General features: G+C 43.5%; 8 protein-coding genes across 8 annotated transcripts; 3 read left to right on the top strand and 5 right to left on the bottom strand.

Annotated features, from left to right (window-relative positions):
- Positions 1-83: 83 nt before the first annotated feature.
- V2V93DRAFT_363155 (uncharacterized protein) lies at positions 84-1,462 on the bottom strand. The gene has a single exon (XM_066908529.1). It carries the CDS (start codon positions 1,350-1,352, stop codon positions 339-341), a length of 1,014 nt encoding a protein of 337 aa, XP_066768795.1. The 5' UTR covers positions 1,353-1,462; the 3' UTR covers positions 84-338.
- A 187-nt stretch (positions 1,463-1,649) lies between these two features.
- On the bottom strand, positions 1,650-3,049 carry V2V93DRAFT_363154 (mitochondrial 54S ribosomal protein uL16m). The gene is made up of 4 exons (XM_066908528.1): positions 2,615-3,049; positions 2,471-2,536; positions 2,157-2,407; positions 1,650-2,089 (listed from the first exon to the last, which is right to left on the bottom strand). Exons 1-4 carry the CDS (start codon positions 2,655-2,657, stop codon positions 1,778-1,780), a joined length of 672 nt encoding a protein of 223 aa, XP_066768794.1. The 5' UTR covers positions 2,658-3,049; the 3' UTR covers positions 1,650-1,777.
- On the top strand, positions 2,649-4,660 carry V2V93DRAFT_363152 (uncharacterized protein). Its single transcript, XM_066908527.1, has 3 exons — positions 2,649-4,099; positions 4,154-4,227; positions 4,288-4,660. Exons 1-3 carry the CDS (start codon positions 2,687-2,689, stop codon positions 4,370-4,372), a joined length of 1,572 nt encoding a protein of 523 aa, XP_066768793.1. The 5' UTR covers positions 2,649-2,686; the 3' UTR covers positions 4,373-4,660.
- V2V93DRAFT_363149 (IKI3 family-domain-containing protein) lies at positions 4,400-8,870 on the bottom strand. The gene is made up of 4 exons (XM_066908526.1): positions 7,599-8,870; positions 6,314-7,544; positions 5,978-6,261; positions 4,400-5,922 (listed from the first exon to the last, which is right to left on the bottom strand). Exons 1-4 carry the CDS (start codon positions 8,791-8,793, stop codon positions 4,535-4,537), a joined length of 4,098 nt encoding a protein of 1,365 aa, XP_066768792.1. The 5' UTR covers positions 8,794-8,870; the 3' UTR covers positions 4,400-4,534.
- A 224-nt stretch (positions 8,871-9,094) lies between these two features.
- On the top strand, positions 9,095-12,696 carry V2V93DRAFT_377721 (uncharacterized protein; the record flags this gene model as incomplete). Its single annotated transcript, XM_066911925.1, has 6 exons — positions 9,095-9,844; positions 9,895-9,996; positions 10,048-10,385; positions 10,452-10,747; positions 10,812-12,253; positions 12,310-12,696. The coding sequence occupies 6 exons, from the start codon at positions 9,095-9,097 to the stop codon at positions 12,694-12,696; spliced, it is 3,315 nt and encodes a 1,104-aa protein (XP_066768791.1).
- On the bottom strand, positions 12,689-14,096 carry V2V93DRAFT_363143 (peroxisomal membrane anchor protein conserved region-domain-containing protein). The gene is made up of 2 exons (XM_066908525.1): positions 13,554-14,096; positions 12,689-13,496 (listed from the first exon to the last, which is right to left on the bottom strand). Exons 1-2 carry the CDS (start codon positions 13,905-13,907, stop codon positions 12,837-12,839), a joined length of 1,014 nt encoding a protein of 337 aa, XP_066768790.1. The 5' UTR covers positions 13,908-14,096; the 3' UTR covers positions 12,689-12,836.
- A 13-nt stretch (positions 14,097-14,109) lies between these two features.
- On the top strand, positions 14,110-15,617 carry V2V93DRAFT_363139 (uncharacterized protein). Its single transcript, XM_066908524.1, has 3 exons — positions 14,110-14,694; positions 14,747-14,878; positions 14,947-15,617. Exons 1-3 carry the CDS (start codon positions 14,205-14,207, stop codon positions 15,186-15,188), a joined length of 864 nt encoding a protein of 287 aa, XP_066768789.1. The 5' UTR covers positions 14,110-14,204; the 3' UTR covers positions 15,189-15,617.
- Positions 15,575-16,525, bottom strand: V2V93DRAFT_363138 (DNA-directed RNA polymerase). Its single transcript, XM_066908523.1, has 2 exons — positions 16,411-16,525; positions 15,575-16,348 (listed from the first exon to the last, which is right to left on the bottom strand). The coding sequence occupies exons 1-2, from the start codon at positions 16,461-16,463 to the stop codon at positions 16,036-16,038; spliced, it is 366 nt and encodes a 121-aa protein (XP_066768788.1). The 5' UTR covers positions 16,464-16,525; the 3' UTR covers positions 15,575-16,035.
- Between the last annotated feature and the right edge of the window lie 55 nt (positions 16,526-16,580).

Raw genomic sequence — 16,580 nt, 5'->3', positions numbered from 1 at the left:
CGGCTCTGTCATGGTGTCAACGGTCCCGAGGCTTTCTGGTGGCACCGCTGCTGGCTTTGCACGCTACGAGGAGATGAAGATGCTACTGTAGCAGCGAATATATATGTACATATATCTGTCTGGTCTTATATCTTCTAACAAAGAGGGAAACAAGTAACACGCAAACCAGCGGGAAAAAAAACGACAATGAACCAACTCCCAACTTGACAGTTTAATACTCTAATCTTATCGTACCCTTCCTAACCATTTCTCACCTGCCTTGCCCTAGGCCCAAAAACGCCTTCTCAAACGCCTTTTCGAACTCCCTAAAACTAAGAGACAGTAAGCAACCTTCATCTCTAAGCCATTGCAAGGTGTGCAACTCCCATGAATCGCATGCCGCGCTGGATTACCTTGATTTGCTCGTCTACGTCCTCTTCGCGCCAGTGCGCCTCCATCGCAACTAGACATCTTCTGCTGCAAAAAAGGTACTCTAATATTACTTTGCGAAGAGCAACCACCTCTGTACGATAACGTCTCGGCACACTCCGCGGCTTCTTTCTATTCTGCAGAGTGTCATCTTCGTTACTGTGAAACTCGTTCGGATCAGTGAGTTCTAACACGGTGCGGCAGCAAAATGCACATTCATTGGGTGGCAGGGTTCGTGGAATCAAATGATTAGGCACATATGAAAGTAAAGAAGAAGATTCTGTAGGCATGTCTAGCTCGGATAGAGCAACGGAGCCCAAAATAACATGCAAAACAGTCTCTTTCAATGTCGGTGGTCCACCGAGCCAATCGATACTAGGGTTCCGCGGTACCCTCTTGATCTTCTTCTCGGCTCTCTCTGTATCACTTTCCAGCTCATCGCTCGCTGGTACATGACGGACAAAGTCAGTCAGCGTGAGTTCTGAAAAGTCGGGCGTTACCACATCGTCAACTATCAGCTGCTGCAAATTCAAGCTCTTGATTTGGTATGGCAAGGACTTCAGTCTATTGCCACGCAAGTCTAAACTTTTCAATAATTTAAATCGAGAAATATGAGGGGGTAATCGCTGTAAGCCACAGCCTAGGCGAAGAGAAGTTATATGGTCAAAATACTCAAAAAAAGATGGCGGCAGCTCGGGAATATGGGTAACGGCTCTCGTGGAGGATTTGCGCGAGAGAATAGCAACCGCCTTCGTATTTTGTTGACTGCTTAGGTATAGCTTTGCTCTCCTCGTCGTTGCATCGACTTGCGCGTCAGATGGTATATTCTCCATCAAGAAATAAGAGGTTGGGAGAAGCAAGAGACTGCTATCGTTCGAGGGTCGCCGACCAGAACGCGCATGGTGATGGTCATGACACCCCCGTGTCTGGCGAGTCTGCAGCATTGTCTCTGATATATCTAGTAAAGTACAGCACTTCCAACCCTTGCTTTAACGTAGTTGCGACTCTTTGGGAAATAAGTGGCGTGCTCACCAGTCAAGGATCTTCTCGCGTCACCTCAGCAGGCTTAAAAGTACTCTAACCCGCAGATGCGCCGCTGGCACACGAAAGGTACCGGACCCTTTCGCGTGACAGCACACAACCCCAATTTAGACATAATACCCGCTACCAAAAGCAGATAAATCTTATCAGTAAGCTATGTAGTGATTAGCTACTACAAATATCGCGAAAAGCGGTATGCTAAATAAAATATGAAAACATAAATAATTTACGTTAGAGAATATCAATATCAAATCGCCGTGCAATGATGAAGTACTCGCTATCAATTCAACTCAATATATACATGTTACACTTTGTATGTACTTCTAGTTCACATCCTGTAGCTAGCAAAATTCGCATTCTTCGCTTTCTTCTTAATCATATAATCTCGCGAAGGCTCACGCTCTAGTTTCTCAAATATGTTCTCAACGACTGGTTTCTCAGCCTTTGTAAATCCCATCATCGGAAAGTTAGTATCCTTTGAAATCACCTCATAGTTTCCTGGAAGTTTTTGGGCGGCGAGTCTGAACGCCTCTTTTGCTACTTGCTCGTGAATCTCGCCTGTGAGCTCAAGAAGAATCTTGCCAGTAGCCACACGCACTGCCCAATAGTCAAATGGACCCTTTCCTTTACCCATACGAGTCTGTCCGAAGTCTAATTAGCACCCTTCGTTTATATTTGAATAAACCACAATTAACAAAAAAACATACCTCGTTACCCTTCGTGCAAACTGCAACATTCGTAGTCAATCGTGGGAATATGTGAACTCCAGCTAAAGGTCTGACAATGCGCATCATCACATTTTCCGCCTCCTTCATTTGCTTTGCGGAAATTCGAACACCATCCGATATTAATCGAAGTCCATAGTTTCCAAACTCAAGAGTAGTTCCCTTCATGGATCCACCTATGCGGACAGGAACACGTCCCTTGTGCTGTTTTCTGACCTTTACACGTTGTGGGTCTGCGGTCTGTCAGGTATTGCACTTTATACGTAATGATCAATTCATTTTAAAAAATAACATACCATACTGATGAAATCGAACTTGTGAAAACTGACCAGCGACTCGTGATGACGACGGAAGACCGAGAACTATTGATGTATATACATTGTCAAATTTCTCTCTTATCTCAACCACCTCCGTTCAAGCAGAAGGAAAATACTACATACCTGTCCTCCTCACAGTACCAAACAATGTTCGCATAGATTCCATAGTGAATAAATGGTCTCTGACTTTTGCGGATGTGGTTCTTTCACAAAGTGAGATATGCTACTACTCGTTGGATGGGAAATTTTCGGAATAAGCATCTGCCTCTGAAAACTTTAATTCTCCGCGTTGCGTCTGATCAGAACCAACTTATGTTCGCCAGCATTGCTGCGACTATTGACAGTATGCAAGTCTTATCAGTATGTCGAGTGCTCGAACTGAGTAGGAAGCATAATATTGTGCGCGCGGCGACAAGCATCATTCGGCAAAGAGCCAATGTCCGATACTACAGCGACAAGCCTGCCCTCTTTTCTTCCACACAAGATGGCCAGAACGTCGTCAATATTTTCAACAATACATATATTGTTGACGAATTTACAAATATTACTCCGTCAATTGCTGAGAAAAGCGGTCGCAAATTATTAAAGGACCCGGCGAACCCGCTGTCTATCATTAAGAAACTTATCGAGTCAAACTTCCCACCGCAAGAATACACTGTTTTTGATCCACCCGAACCAGCAGTGACCGTTTACGAGAACTTCGACTCCTTGAACTTTAGAAGTGATCATCCAGGACGAAATAAAACTGATACTTATTATCTGAACTCCGACATTGTGCTTCGCACGCACACCTCTGCGCACCAAGGTCACTGCTTTCGCACAATCTCAACTCCAGGTTTTCTTATATCAGCAGATGTATATCGACGAGATGAAATTGATCGGACTCATTATCCTGTGTTTCATCAAATGGAGGGCGCTAGGGCCTGGAGCAGAGACGACTTTGCGACTGAAGAAGAATTGATTGCTAAAATCAACAGCGATACACTCAAAATTCCGTCTCCGGGCTTGCAGATTATCGATAGCAATAAACAGTTTGAGGAATCTTCTAATCCTAAACAACCTGGCATGTCTCCTGAATTATGCATTGCACTTTCTAATCATTTAAAAAGAACTTTAGAAATGGTAGTTGGCGGAATTTTCACTTCAATCAGGCAGATGGATCGAGATTCAGCAGACAAAGAAGCCGTTCAGATCCGCTGGATTGATGCCTACTTTCCTTTCACTGCTCCAAGTTGGGAAATGGAGGTTTACTGGGACGGAGATTGGCTTGAGCTGTTTGGCAGTGGAGTTACAGAGGCTCCAGTTTTTGATATGGCTCAGGTTCCTAACCATGTCGGATGGGCATTTGGCCTAGGATTAGAGCGATTAGCTATGCTTCTCTTCGGAATCCCCGATATCAGACTTTTTTGGTCAACGGATTTGCGCTTTATAAGCCAATTTGAGTCGGGAAGAATAAATAGATTCCAAAAGTTTTCAAAGTATCCTAGTACACACAGAGACGTTGCATTCTGGCTCAAAGAAGGATCCGATCCCAAAGATTTCCATGACAATGACTTTATGGATATTGTCCGTGATCATGCTGCTGATCTTGTTGAGGACGTCAAGCTGGTACGTTTGTAATTTACGGGCTTTTCAAAAACTGCTTTTTTTAACACTCTTAAGATCGACAAGTTTACTCATCCGAAGACTGGCCGTCATAGCTTATGCTATAGAATTGTTTATCAATCGATGGAGAGGTAAGTAGAGCAGTTTTTTTTCTTTTGTAGCAATACTCACACTAATGTTGCAATGTTCAGAACCCTTCAAAGTGATGAAATCAATGCATTACAGGACAACATTAGATCCGAAGTTGCAAAAACATTTGGGGTTCAGCTTCGGTGAGTTCATTACTCTAATTTTGTAAATAACCCCTGGAAAAAAAAAGCAATTTAGACTCCAATTCTATAAATTTCCGGAGATTTTATTCCTGTGTATACAACATACGACAAGAAATTCATTTATCTGTATAATACATCGAGATATGTCTGCATACTCACAATTACCTTATTTGTAGTCGAGAATATGCATGATTTCAAAGGACTCCACAATAGGTGCAGGTATCTCCGGGATTAAATACATATTGCCGTCTTCATCATATCTAGTTCTATCTCTCTCGGATACCGTACAAACCTCCACTACGCATCCTTTGAGGATTTCAATCAACTCTACATACCGTCTCTGAATCTCAATAGCTCGCTCTTTCATCTCCCTGCGAGAAAGGGACTCAATTAAGCTGCGCGCATCAACGCGCGTCTCATTAACGCGTTCGATGAGTCGTCGAATAGAGCTAACAAGATACTCCTCCTCGTAAATACTACCTTTTTTACCTCTGGCTCGCTTTCGTTCTTCACGACGCTTATTTTTTGCTGTGCGCCGTGTGGCACCAGTTTGCGCAGTACCTCCCGTCTTGCCTGTATACCTCGTAAATAGAGACTGACCAGACGTCGAGGCTTGAGACGTCGCGGCAATGGATACGTTATCAGGAATATCGACATCTCCACCACCAATTCCGTCAAAGTAGCCCATCGGATCTAATTCTTTTTTCTCTCGCAGCTCACGTAGCCTGGTTAATTGGGCACTTAATTGACTTCGGCAATCTGATAAAAGCTCTGAAATCTGATTGAATCCTTCAACCAAAGCAGGATCAATAATTTCCCCCAAGTAGCTATGCTCATTTTGTAAAAGAATCAGCCGGATCGCTTCTGCGTAGAAAAATCCTTTTGATAAAGATGCAATTGCTTCTTTGAGATCCCGACAGTACTCTAGATAAACCACCGACGCCTCCTGGTATCGTCTAGCTTCGTGTAAAGCTTCAGCAAGTTGTAGAGCAATAGCTTGCAGTTGGCCAGCAGTAATCTGGAGCTTGGCTAGCTCGCAAGCAGATAAGGCTTCGCGCCAATTCAATCCCAGAACATAAGATTCCAAAGCATTCCCGTAATCACCAAGTGATTCGTATGCGAGTCCAGACTCTTTGAATTCATTATTCTCGCGTAGATGCTTCGCATATAATTTCAGTATTCCGTATTGTTTGATAGGCTCATATTTGTAAATTTGCAAAGCGTCCTTGTATAATTCATGCCTAATCACAAATTTCTCTACCTCGTGATATATATCTGCTCCAGACTCGTCATATTTTAGATCAGCAAGATGAACCAAGGCTCGAGAGTACCGCTGAAGATGAGTATCCAGCATATATCTTCGGCGAAGGGGTACCTGTTTTTGTAAATTTTCAATAAAAGGAAGATACTCTCGAGGATCTTTCTGAGATTGACGGGCAATGATCAAAGCAAGTCGGAGGTCATATAATCCAAGAGCATAATCGTAAAGTTTATTCACATCCTGCAAGAAGCAGAGATGCTCAACTGCCAAACTTAATTTGTCGTTATCGTCACCTAGTCACGCCATTAGTAAAACAGTATCAGGCATCGTTGAAGCTCTTAAACATACGAGCAAAATTAGAAATCAAAGTCAGCGCGGCATCAATGTCTGGTGGGTCTTTGCACACATGTGCGGTGATAATGGATTGTACATAGGTCTGCCTATTTTTGGCTTGTAAAATAGCTAGGATAGCATCACAAATCTTGTTGACTTTCGATTTAGATTCTTCCGGCGCTTTAGCAAGTTGAGCCGCAGAATTCAACGACAAACTCGAAATCTGGTCTTTTAAAGCTCTTCTGTGACCAGCTGAAGGTAATGTCTCTTTGTATATGGTGGTCGTGACGTCCTCATCCCTACTTGTCATTAGTCTAAGCTGAAAATCCAATTATAGATGACTGCACGTACGTTAATCCGGACATAAATAGATCCAAATATTCGACTTTTCCCAGATCCTCGACAAATTTCTCAACGTTTCTCATAAACAATTCCGGATTATAATCATAAAGAATATCCAAGTTCACTCTATGAAGTCGGCAAGCCATAAAGGCGCCAGCATAATCGATTTTTTCAATCATTTGCCGCACGCCTTCAAGAACCAGTAGTCGAGGATAAATAGTTTCTAGATTACCACGAGGCATCTGCAATACCACAGATACTTTTGAAGGAATAACAGCAACAATTTTGGCTCCGCGCTCAACGGCGCGGCAGCGCTCGTCAGCAATCGTAGTCGCTGTATTATTGCCCACGGCAACATCAGCAGGCACTTCGAGTTGCGGATCCAAAGCATTATCGGATGGTACTGATAGATGTACAAATTTCAAAAGATTTAGTGCCGTAGTAAACGCTAGATGGGTTTCCGTAACAGAAAATGACGTGCATGATGCACTTAATCGCTGACGTCCGGCAAAAAGTCGACCTTTAGCAGTAAGGCCAATTACAACAACTCTGTTTTCTTCTTCGTCAACTTCATCAGATACCAATGAATCATTCAGAACAGTAACTGCAATGTTGACACATCGTTCAGGTAATACGGCGATTTCTTTTGAGGATGAAATTGTCTCACTATGCTGAGCTGAAACTAAAAGTTGACGGACTTCACCTGTAGCCAACTCTATACACAAAGACTTGTGATCTGTCCTGGCAGTGATAGCTGTTACTGAAGGCTTGAAATTTTCGCTGTATAAAACAGAATAGCTGATCGTTTCAGAGTAATCGATAGCCAGTAGCACAATACGGCTGTGCTTGTCGTAGTCAAACAATACAGCAGCAATATTGCGATTGATAAACTTAAGCTGACGTGCTACTCCAAATTCATCTATCTGAGTCAAATCTATTTTCTTTGAAACTTCTGGCACGCCAACCTTAACACCTTTCTCTCTCAACTGCCATTTGGCGAGCTCGATGCAATTGTGCTCGAGTACTGCGATAAGTTCATTGGTGCTATTGATAGACGCATATGTAACAGGATTTGATACTTTTAATTCGCGAAAGGACATTGGCGGCGGGGTATTTGCAATGCCAAGAGGGGTTATTTTTAATTGAGTGCCGTCAACCACCAAAGACACACCGAGATCATGTGGAGGCGATTGTGAGCCTCCAAATAATTCCCATGAAAATTCATGAATTTCCAAAATGCCTGTATATAAATATTAGCAGTAAACTTTTTCGAGACAAAGGTCGAAACTCCTACTTTTGCTGGCCAGGATTAACGTAAGTGGACGCTCGGTATGCCACCGCATAAAGTTAACGCTTTCTTTATTGAGTAAATATACCTCCTGTTTTAAATACCAGTAATAATTACTAGTAGTCCATAACTGAATCCGATCGTTTAGCAACAAAGCAAGGATTGAAGATTGATTATTCCATTGCAAGTCTAATATTTTTTGGTCCGGTAGAAGGCGAGTAGAGAATTCTCCGCGCCGAAGACCATTGCGCTCAAAGAAGATAACATCCAGTCGTCGATGTGAACCATCGATAACTCTTTGTACAGATGCGATCAGATTCCCAGATGGTCTCCAAGATACAAAACTCTCTTGGCCGTTTACTGGCGCTGAAACACTGTCCAATTTACCTTCGCGGCTATACACCCTGATTGTGCGTCTGCATATTTGGCGAGAGTCATGACCGTCTTCTTTTATAGTATCCATGGAGCTAACGGCAAGATATTGACCATCACCACGCCACGAAATTCTAGTGGAAGAATCATCTAAAGCACCCAATGCACCCTCATCAACAACTTCAGGAACAGTAGGATCTCGCATTCCCTTCACGCCTTTTCCTTCGAATTGGGTTTCTTTCTTTCCCCAGCCTACAGACACATGACGAGAAGACTGAAGATCAGTTTCTTGTAAAGGACGCTCGGCTATAGCATCGAGGTGGCGGTTCAGCAGCACCAAGTTATTTTCTGCTGTCACAAGTGAAAGAACTTCCTCATCGGGACTCCAGCAGGCTGCGGTAATACCAGCGTCAATTGAACCGGCTATAGAGACGTAAAACTCTGATGCTTCCGCCTCTATTGCTGGTTTGTCAAGTTTAGAGTCTGTATCTACCGCCGCCACCGTAGGCGACCCGCCTACCAGTACAATGTCACCTTTGGCGCAGACTATCACAACGGAGTAGTCATCGGGAAAAAAGCGAAGATCTATGACGTGGTCGTCTGCTAAAGTCGACTCCCACGAGGCAATAACGAATACGCGGCCATCCCGAGTGATGCGCTGAAGTTCAATAGTTGGTGGAAGCCCAAGGTCAGTATCTGCCGACGGCCCAAAAGCGCATATGAGATCTCCAGAAAGAGCGTCGAGAAAAGTTGTAGACAGAGGCAAATCCGGCACAACGACTGAAGAAACAGGGACTTTAGCCCTCTGTATTTGCTGAAGATTCCACATTATTAAGACGGAGTCCTGCAGCTCAGATCTCGTGAATAGCCTTCTAATCCTCGTAGCTTCCTGGGTAAAATTTGAGACCCAACGGCTCTTGATACTTTTTTAAGCCTTTTCCTTCTCAGTACAATATTATTTAAGGTTAGGGTAATATTTATGCGGCGCATATGAGCCGCATCAGCCGCAGAAATAGAGTTGAGGTACGTGCGCACACTGAGTAACGAAGGGGACTCGATCTGTTTTAGATATGGGTCTCTGGGCAGCCTGCGATCTTCGTTCTCGGCTGGGTTAGTGTACTGCAGACATTATGGCTAGGAGGCGGCGTGGAAGTACGTTTACACGACCAGATATGTCCTTTCTGCCGCTTAGTTTCCAGTCGTTCTCGACCGCGCCAACAGCACGACCTCGAAGCGCGTTGACCGCCGTCCCTGCTGCTGCTTCGATACCGGCGACGGCTGATGGGTCTGCTGCAGACGGAAAGCTAAATAGAAGATTTAATGAAAGGAGTTTGGAGGATTCAATTGATCTTGTCCTTCAGGTGTCGCAATCTACGGCCTCTGTTTCCGAAGCGCGTACATCAGCCCTACTTCAACATCAGCTCGATCTTGACAGACGGCGCGAGAATCCTTCTACTCATGATCGAGCTCTATTCATATATGAAGCAACGCGAGTTGGCCGTCTTTATGATCTTGTTGACGCTGTGACTTCAATTTCATTCTGCCTTCTGTATGTCTGGAATACGCGTTATGCTCGGATCAACGATCAATATCAAGCGCTACCATTATGGTCTAAAGTCTGTGAACGCTTTCTTGCCCTAGCTATGCTTCTCATGTATATACCTCGGTACTATTTATATGATAACAAAAGAAAATTTTTGGTCAGCGTGCGATCGTTGGTAACCTGGTGTTCAACTTTGTCCGTGTTGCTAGCATGGATTGTCGACGACACAAATATTGGTCCTGACATTGACTTGACTTTCATGTCTGCAGGAGATTTTGTGTTCTTTTATCCAGCTAGATTTTGGCGTGTCAGCTTTTCAATATTGGAAACTCTTAGAGTAGGTCCCTGCGGTTTAACTAAAGTGCCGCATCCACTAATTTCTTGTAGCCTATGAAAACGCTATGCCTAGATTTATCTCTGTTAAATCGCGAGTTACTTCGTCTAGCGACAACTTTTTTTTCTGCTGTATTTACTATTTCAGCTGTTATTGTGAGTTTTGCCTATTAATATTTGTAGCGCAAATACTAACTACACGGTTAGCACATTATATCGTATAAAGCACTCACAGCCCAAGATAAAACACCGGATTCCACCTTTTTTGACGCGTTTTTCTTTACAGTTATAGGTACTGTAACCGGCATGCGGTCTACAAGTGTTCCTGATACTCGCTTCACGCGCTTTGTGAATCTCTGCGTGATTGGTGCCGGATTTTTATGGCTTCCAAAACAACTTACTAAACTGATTACTCTCATTAATTCGCAAAGCCCGTATGAGAAAGCTGTTTTAAGGAAGAGCAATGATGCTTCATACGTTATTATCTCCGGGGAGCCTGAAGTGGCAGAGCAGCATTTGGCCAATTTCTTGCATGAATTTCTGCAGTAAGTGCTGTCGAACTAGGTTTACTTTTGTTGTTACATTAATTTAACTGATTCTGCGAAATATAGCATTGATCATGGGGTTATGCAGTCTATTAATCTAAAAGGGACAATTCTACGACCAGTTGAGCCGAATTCAATATTGAAGCAATTGCTATATGACCCGTCTTTAGCTTCCCGAGTGTCGTATTTAGTTGGCACACCTATGTCATTTAAGTCGTTGAGAAAAGCTCGAGGAGGCGAGGCGTGTGCTGCCTTTTTGCTGGCATCTCGTTCTGTAGATCAAGATCTAGACGATGCGGATGCGCAGCAGATGATGAGAGCGCTGAGTCTTCGCAAATTTAACAGTAATATCAAATTATTTGGTGAGTGAGCTATATTCAAATAATCAAAGACAGTCCGCTGATATTTTTATATTGTTCTTCTCAGTCGAGGTTCATCTTCGAGAGAACATGCCAAACTTCGATTTTCTGGCAGAGAATGTAGTTTGCAAGCAAGACATAATTGATGGACTTATGGCTCAATCTGTTTTAGTGCCGGGGCTCTCCACAATTTTAGTGTTGCTGTCTACCTCAGTCTCGGATGAAACGATCCAAGAACTCAGCAAAGTGGCCAGAAGTAGTCACATGCCTTGGCTAACAGAGTATCTAGACTCCCTCGGACAGGAATTCTATACATCGGCTTTTCATGCTTCATTTATCGGTTTCAAATTCATTGAGGCAGTTCAGGTTGTTTACAGACATCTTGGGGTTCAAATTGTTGGATACGGTATTGACTTAGAGAGCAACATTCGTCGTTACAATATACAAATGTCTTGTGATCCAGAATATATTTTGACAGGCAAGGAAGTTTGTATAGTGGTAGCTTCTGACGTTTACAATGCTGATCGCATTTCTCAATTTGATGCATCTGCATATCCTGCTGCAAAATATTACACGGATAATACTCCTAGATGTCAATTCATTCCTGCTGACCTTCATCACTCTAATGGTTCATATAAGACGCGCAAACCCGCGTCTATCAGAGATGAAAATTCCAGTTATGAAGAGCAAGGCAGAGATACTGTATCTGTTGTGATGGATAAAGTACCTGATAACTCCTTGTCGCCAATAGGTTACATTAGTGATCCTCTAGGTGCCGGTTCTTCGTCTACTATTATAGAGTCTACCAGCTACATTAAGAATTCCCTTGTCATCCCAACAGGGGAGAGAGCAGCTATCTCCGGCAATACTAATGTCGGAGGGACACAAAATCCCGTAACGTTGCCGGCTATTAAGAGGTCAAACTCACCTATTCCTTTTCGTCGCCGGCAGAAGCTTCCGCAAGAACAAGTTTTCAATCCTCAGGACCTCAGAGACCATTTTATTATTTGCGATTGTTCTGATGAGACAACGCGGACATTTGACATTCTGATTTCTTCAATCCGCCATTCGGCTGATGAGACCCTTCGAGATCGTCCCATAGTTGTTTTAACAAAAAGCCCACCAAAGATAGATATCGAGGGTGACAAAACAATAAAAGGCGACGCTTCTGACGACGGTCAAGAAATGTATCGGGATGTATATTTTATTGCAGGAAATCCAACAGATATCAATGACCTTGAGGAAGTGGGTGCTATTCATGCCGCCAGATGTTTGGTGCTTAGTGATATACGGCATGCAAAAGCACCCTACTCAACAGGAATGACCGCAGATGCTAGAGGACTTCTTACAGCTTTGAATTTTGAATCTATGAATGAACACGCTGCAAGTTTGATGGTTATCGAATGTTTGCGCGAGGATACCATAAAGCTCATTGGCCAGACTCAGAGTATTGAGTGCTCTGATGAGCGCCTGAGGCAATTTTTGAGACCCAGTTTCATGAGTGGAAATGTGAGTGTTAATAGTATTTTGTGTGGAAGGAAGTTACTTACCTGACATACTCATAGGTTTTTTGTCCTATAAATGTTGACGTTTTGACTTCTCAGAGCTTTTATAATCCACTCATTACTCAAATATTCGAGACGTTCATTTTTAGAGGCGAAGATTTTGATTCTCAGATCTTGCTTCTTTCAATACCAAGGCATATGACTGGTAGTACGTATGGCAGTTTAGTGTCTTTACTACTTATGGGTAGACTACGCAACGATGATACTCAATCTCTATCAATTTCTGCAACGGAGAACATGGTTCCTGATGGAGAATCGTGTATTCCACTTGGCCTTCGACGAACAATGAATGAAAGCTCGTACGTTGCACTAAATGCGGCAAGTGGTCTGAAACTCAGGGCGGATGATATGGTTTACGTTATTAGGCACTTGAAATATAGTCAATGAGATATTTGGATTGATTTGGAATCTGATAATAGGAGAACTGACATTTTATTTGAGGTGTATGCAGGTCAGGCTAATAATGAAGTTATTGAAAAATTGGTGTAACTTTTATTGTTATTGATACGACTTCCTCAGAAGCCTCTCTAGGTCGGTACTGTAGTGGAACTCTCTGTGACTTCCGGTGTGGGAATATCAGAGGAGCTGGTCTGTACGGTGGGTGGAGGAGACTCTGCATTTGCTGTCTTTTTGGCGGCTGCTAGTTGCCACGCTGGTATTCCGGAGCGAGAAGGAGGTTTGAGAGTCGACGTGGGAAGCTGGGGAGTTGCTCGCTGCGGAGACTGCAGCGACTCGCTTGGGACGCCTTGGATTGTTGGAGTTGGCGGAGTAGATGATCCATTAGAGGTAGGCGCTGAGACTGAACTCTTTGTGCGATTGGAAACTATCTGCTTCAGCGACCTGATCTCGGCTTGCAGGTCTAGGAGATCTTTTCTTTGAGCATCATTCACTCGTTCCAGATACTTTGGCAGATCAGTTTTAACTGTCTCAATATCTGTCTGCAATTGCCTCATTTCTTGCTCGCGGATAGTTAACTGACTCTTGGCGGTATCCATTACTTTTTGGAGTTCCTCAACGGCAGCATCTAAAGCATCGAGCCGTTTCTGCTCGGCTTCTTTCAATGCTTCGGTGTCAGTCTGAATTTGCTGTATGAGTTTATCTGTACGCTCGAATTCAGCTGCTATGGCTTCTTTGTCAGCTTCCAGAGCTGGCGGTGTCGGTGGTGTAATGAGTGGCATGACGTATCGCTATTAAAGTCAGTCAAATTAGATCGCTATCAACTGGGAATTAAGTAGGCATTCTACCTTTGCAAGAATGTAGAGACCATAGGTGACTCCCACAGATGCCGTAGCCATAACGAAAACATCCTTCCAGTCTCGCGTGGGTAGAGGTGGAGGTGCAGGTTGGTAGGCCTGGCCAGGGTAGTAGGTGGGGCGCGGAGGAGCAGAAGCTTCTGCACTTCGAGGCGGGTTACTCGCCGTACTAGTAGAAGAGGATCCAGCAAGAGAAGATTGCTTAATAGCTTCAGCAATCTCGAGCTCGGTAAGGCCTTTAGATTCAAGAAACTGAAGGCGCTGGGCAAGCGGCGATTCAGCCGCCTTTGGATCCTGAAGAAAGCGTACAGCCTGCTCAAGAAGATCTTCTCTAAGCGCAGACATTATGCTTCTGCAAAGGCTATAGCAAGCTATTGAAAGTATTAGGCTAAATAACACGAAATACACTGAGAAGAAAGTATTCTCGTGAACAGAACATGTGGAGCGGAGATCGGCCCCTCGGTTATAGGTTCGTGCCGGTCTCGTTTCGTTTGACGGGTTCAGTTCAAAGTCGGTTGCGGTTCGTTGGGAGATCCCCTTGGTTACAGTTGCGGCAGCACCAGTCTCAGTAGCCGTATCGTGGCAGCGAGACGGTCCACTCAGCATCTGAATCCAGCGGAACGGACCTCGTACCTTCGCTCAATGACCTCGCCTTCCTTCTTTTCGGCATCGTACACGCCGACAATGCCTGCTCAGCTTATGCCTGCAGCTCGTAAACTCGTCCCGGCTGGGTTTTCTCCCGCTCTTGCCCGTTTCTACAACACCCTCCTCACTCACCACCTCTTCTACGCTCCGCTCCTCAATTGGGCTGTCATCTTTGTTTTCCTCATCCTCATCATCCGCCTGGCTATGATCTTCACCGATTCCGTCGTGGTTGCTCCTATGGTCATGATGTCGGTCTCCAACGTTCTCCTCTACGGCCTCTCAGACACGATGGCTCAGACTGTGACAACCATGGCTGAGAACTACGCCTCATCGAAGCGCACCGCTGGTCTCGGTTTTTACAAAAACGAGAAACCTCCTTCGCCTGATGGCACTCCGTTTGCTCGGGCAACATCGCATGTCTTCACAGCCGCACATTTCCCGCCGGCGAACTTCAAATTTGATCGGGTCATCAAATTTGCGACGTGGGGTAAGTGCCGGTATTTACACCCAGCTTATTCAACCTTCTAACATTGGAATAGGACTATTACTTTCAACCTTTCTTTTCAAATGGCTTGAGCTTCTTGACGCTTGGCTGCCAATCAGTGACACTTCTGTCGTGGTACCAGTTCTGTGCCGTGTCATTATCGATCAGCTTATTTGGACCCCTATTGGTATGTTCTTATTTTTTTCTTTTAGAGTCTTATCTTAACGTACCAATCACTTATCTGCCTTTTTTTAGCGCTTTCTGGATTTTTTGCTTTCATGTCACTTGTCGAAGGGGCCGGTGTTGGTGGCTTGAAGCGAAAGATCTCTACTCTTCTGGTGCCGACACTTAAGACAAACTTCATGATCTGGCCGGCTGCTCAGATTATCAACTTCCGTCTCATCCCCTTGCATTACCAGCTGCCTTTTTGCTCTACAGTCGGCCTCTTTTGGAATACATGGTTATCGCTAGCGAATGCTCAGTCTGCAGAATTATAGAAGGACAAAAAATGAACTAGCGTTAAAGGCCTAATAGGCGAAGGAGATTGAGAATAATAGAGGGTAAATCTTGGCTGGTGTTTTGGTTTATCGTACTAACCACTCTTTGAAGTGTCTATAATACATTCTGCACAATTGCAACAAAATGAAGCTTACTTGATTGAAATTGCTGACCTGCACTTGCAGTAGCAACTTTTTTCAGCAATGTTTCAGCAATTTTTACGATTTACGTTTGTTGCGGCGTACTTAGTTTCCTATTGTTCTATGTTTTAACTTCGATTTCGAAAGCTGTGTGGCCTGAGAAATAGGAACATAGTAAATTTTGTTAAGAGCAAATTGATGTGCATGCTCGTGGTGTTTTTTAATAAGTGATGGCAACAGAATTACTTGAGAATTGTTTCATTGTCAAATAAACTATTTAACAAGAGGTATAGTCTTTGATGAGAGACTAGTAAATCAGTAGATCAATGTTTGGCGACCCAGTGTACCGTTGCTGGATTAATCAGGATTAGGAAGGTTTACATGACTTTCTGATTGTTACTTAGTACGCATAAATATCTACGCGAAACGCATAATACAGTTTCTTGAACCCGTCGCTATCAATTGGGTGCACTCTCTGACTGAAAATCAATCGCTCAATAGCTCAAGAAGCATGCTGTGGAAGCGCCAATCTCATGTTGAATAGCACGTGAAAGTTTTATACAGCAAAATGATATTCAAAAAAATTCATGCAAATAACAAACCATATATAAAACAATATTGTACCCGTTACTATTATACAAGCGAGTTTACGCTAGAATCCATCCGCCTTAAGAATGTTCTTGAGCTAAAGCGATGGCGGCCGCATTTAATAACCGATATCATCGCCTGCAATATGCTTGATCTCCCATTCTTTGTGAAACTGTTGTTTCAACTCTTCTAGTTGGCCAATAATAACCATAATAACATCACGCAAAACTTCTAAAGGTGGACTATCCTCTTCTGTCTGTAATCGGAGAACAAAATTCGCAAATAGTGGATGCTCGATCTTGTAGGCGGCAAACATCACACGAGGATCTTGAAGTAAAGATGCCCTTAATAGATTACCCAGAGTATGATCCTCTCTCTCAAACTTGATGTTAACTGTATTTGGAATTCGTGAATCTGGTGTGATGTTTAATCTGAAACTGGTATTAGTATCCACAGAAACCACACGTTATTAACAAAAATGAAAAGTTCTCACTTCTTAACACCATCAGGCAGTAAAAAGAGCTCAAATCTATCAGGCTGATTCATTGTTGCTGATCAAAGGCAAATAAAACTAAGATGATAGCTCTTTGCACTCCATGTTCGCCAAATCCCTACGATGACTTTCTGATCACAAAAATTGTGATATGTGATGTAGATCACAAT

Source organism: Kockiozyma suomiensis (assembly GCF_038497685.1).
Source record: "Kockiozyma suomiensis strain NRRL Y-17356 unplaced genomic scaffold V2V93scaffold_1, whole genome shotgun sequence".
Lineage (NCBI taxonomy): Eukaryota > Fungi > Ascomycota > Lipomycetes > Lipomycetales > Lipomycetaceae > Kockiozyma > Kockiozyma suomiensis.
The sequence above is the reverse complement of the archived record's forward strand: the minus strand, read 5'-3'. Positions and strand labels throughout refer to the sequence as shown.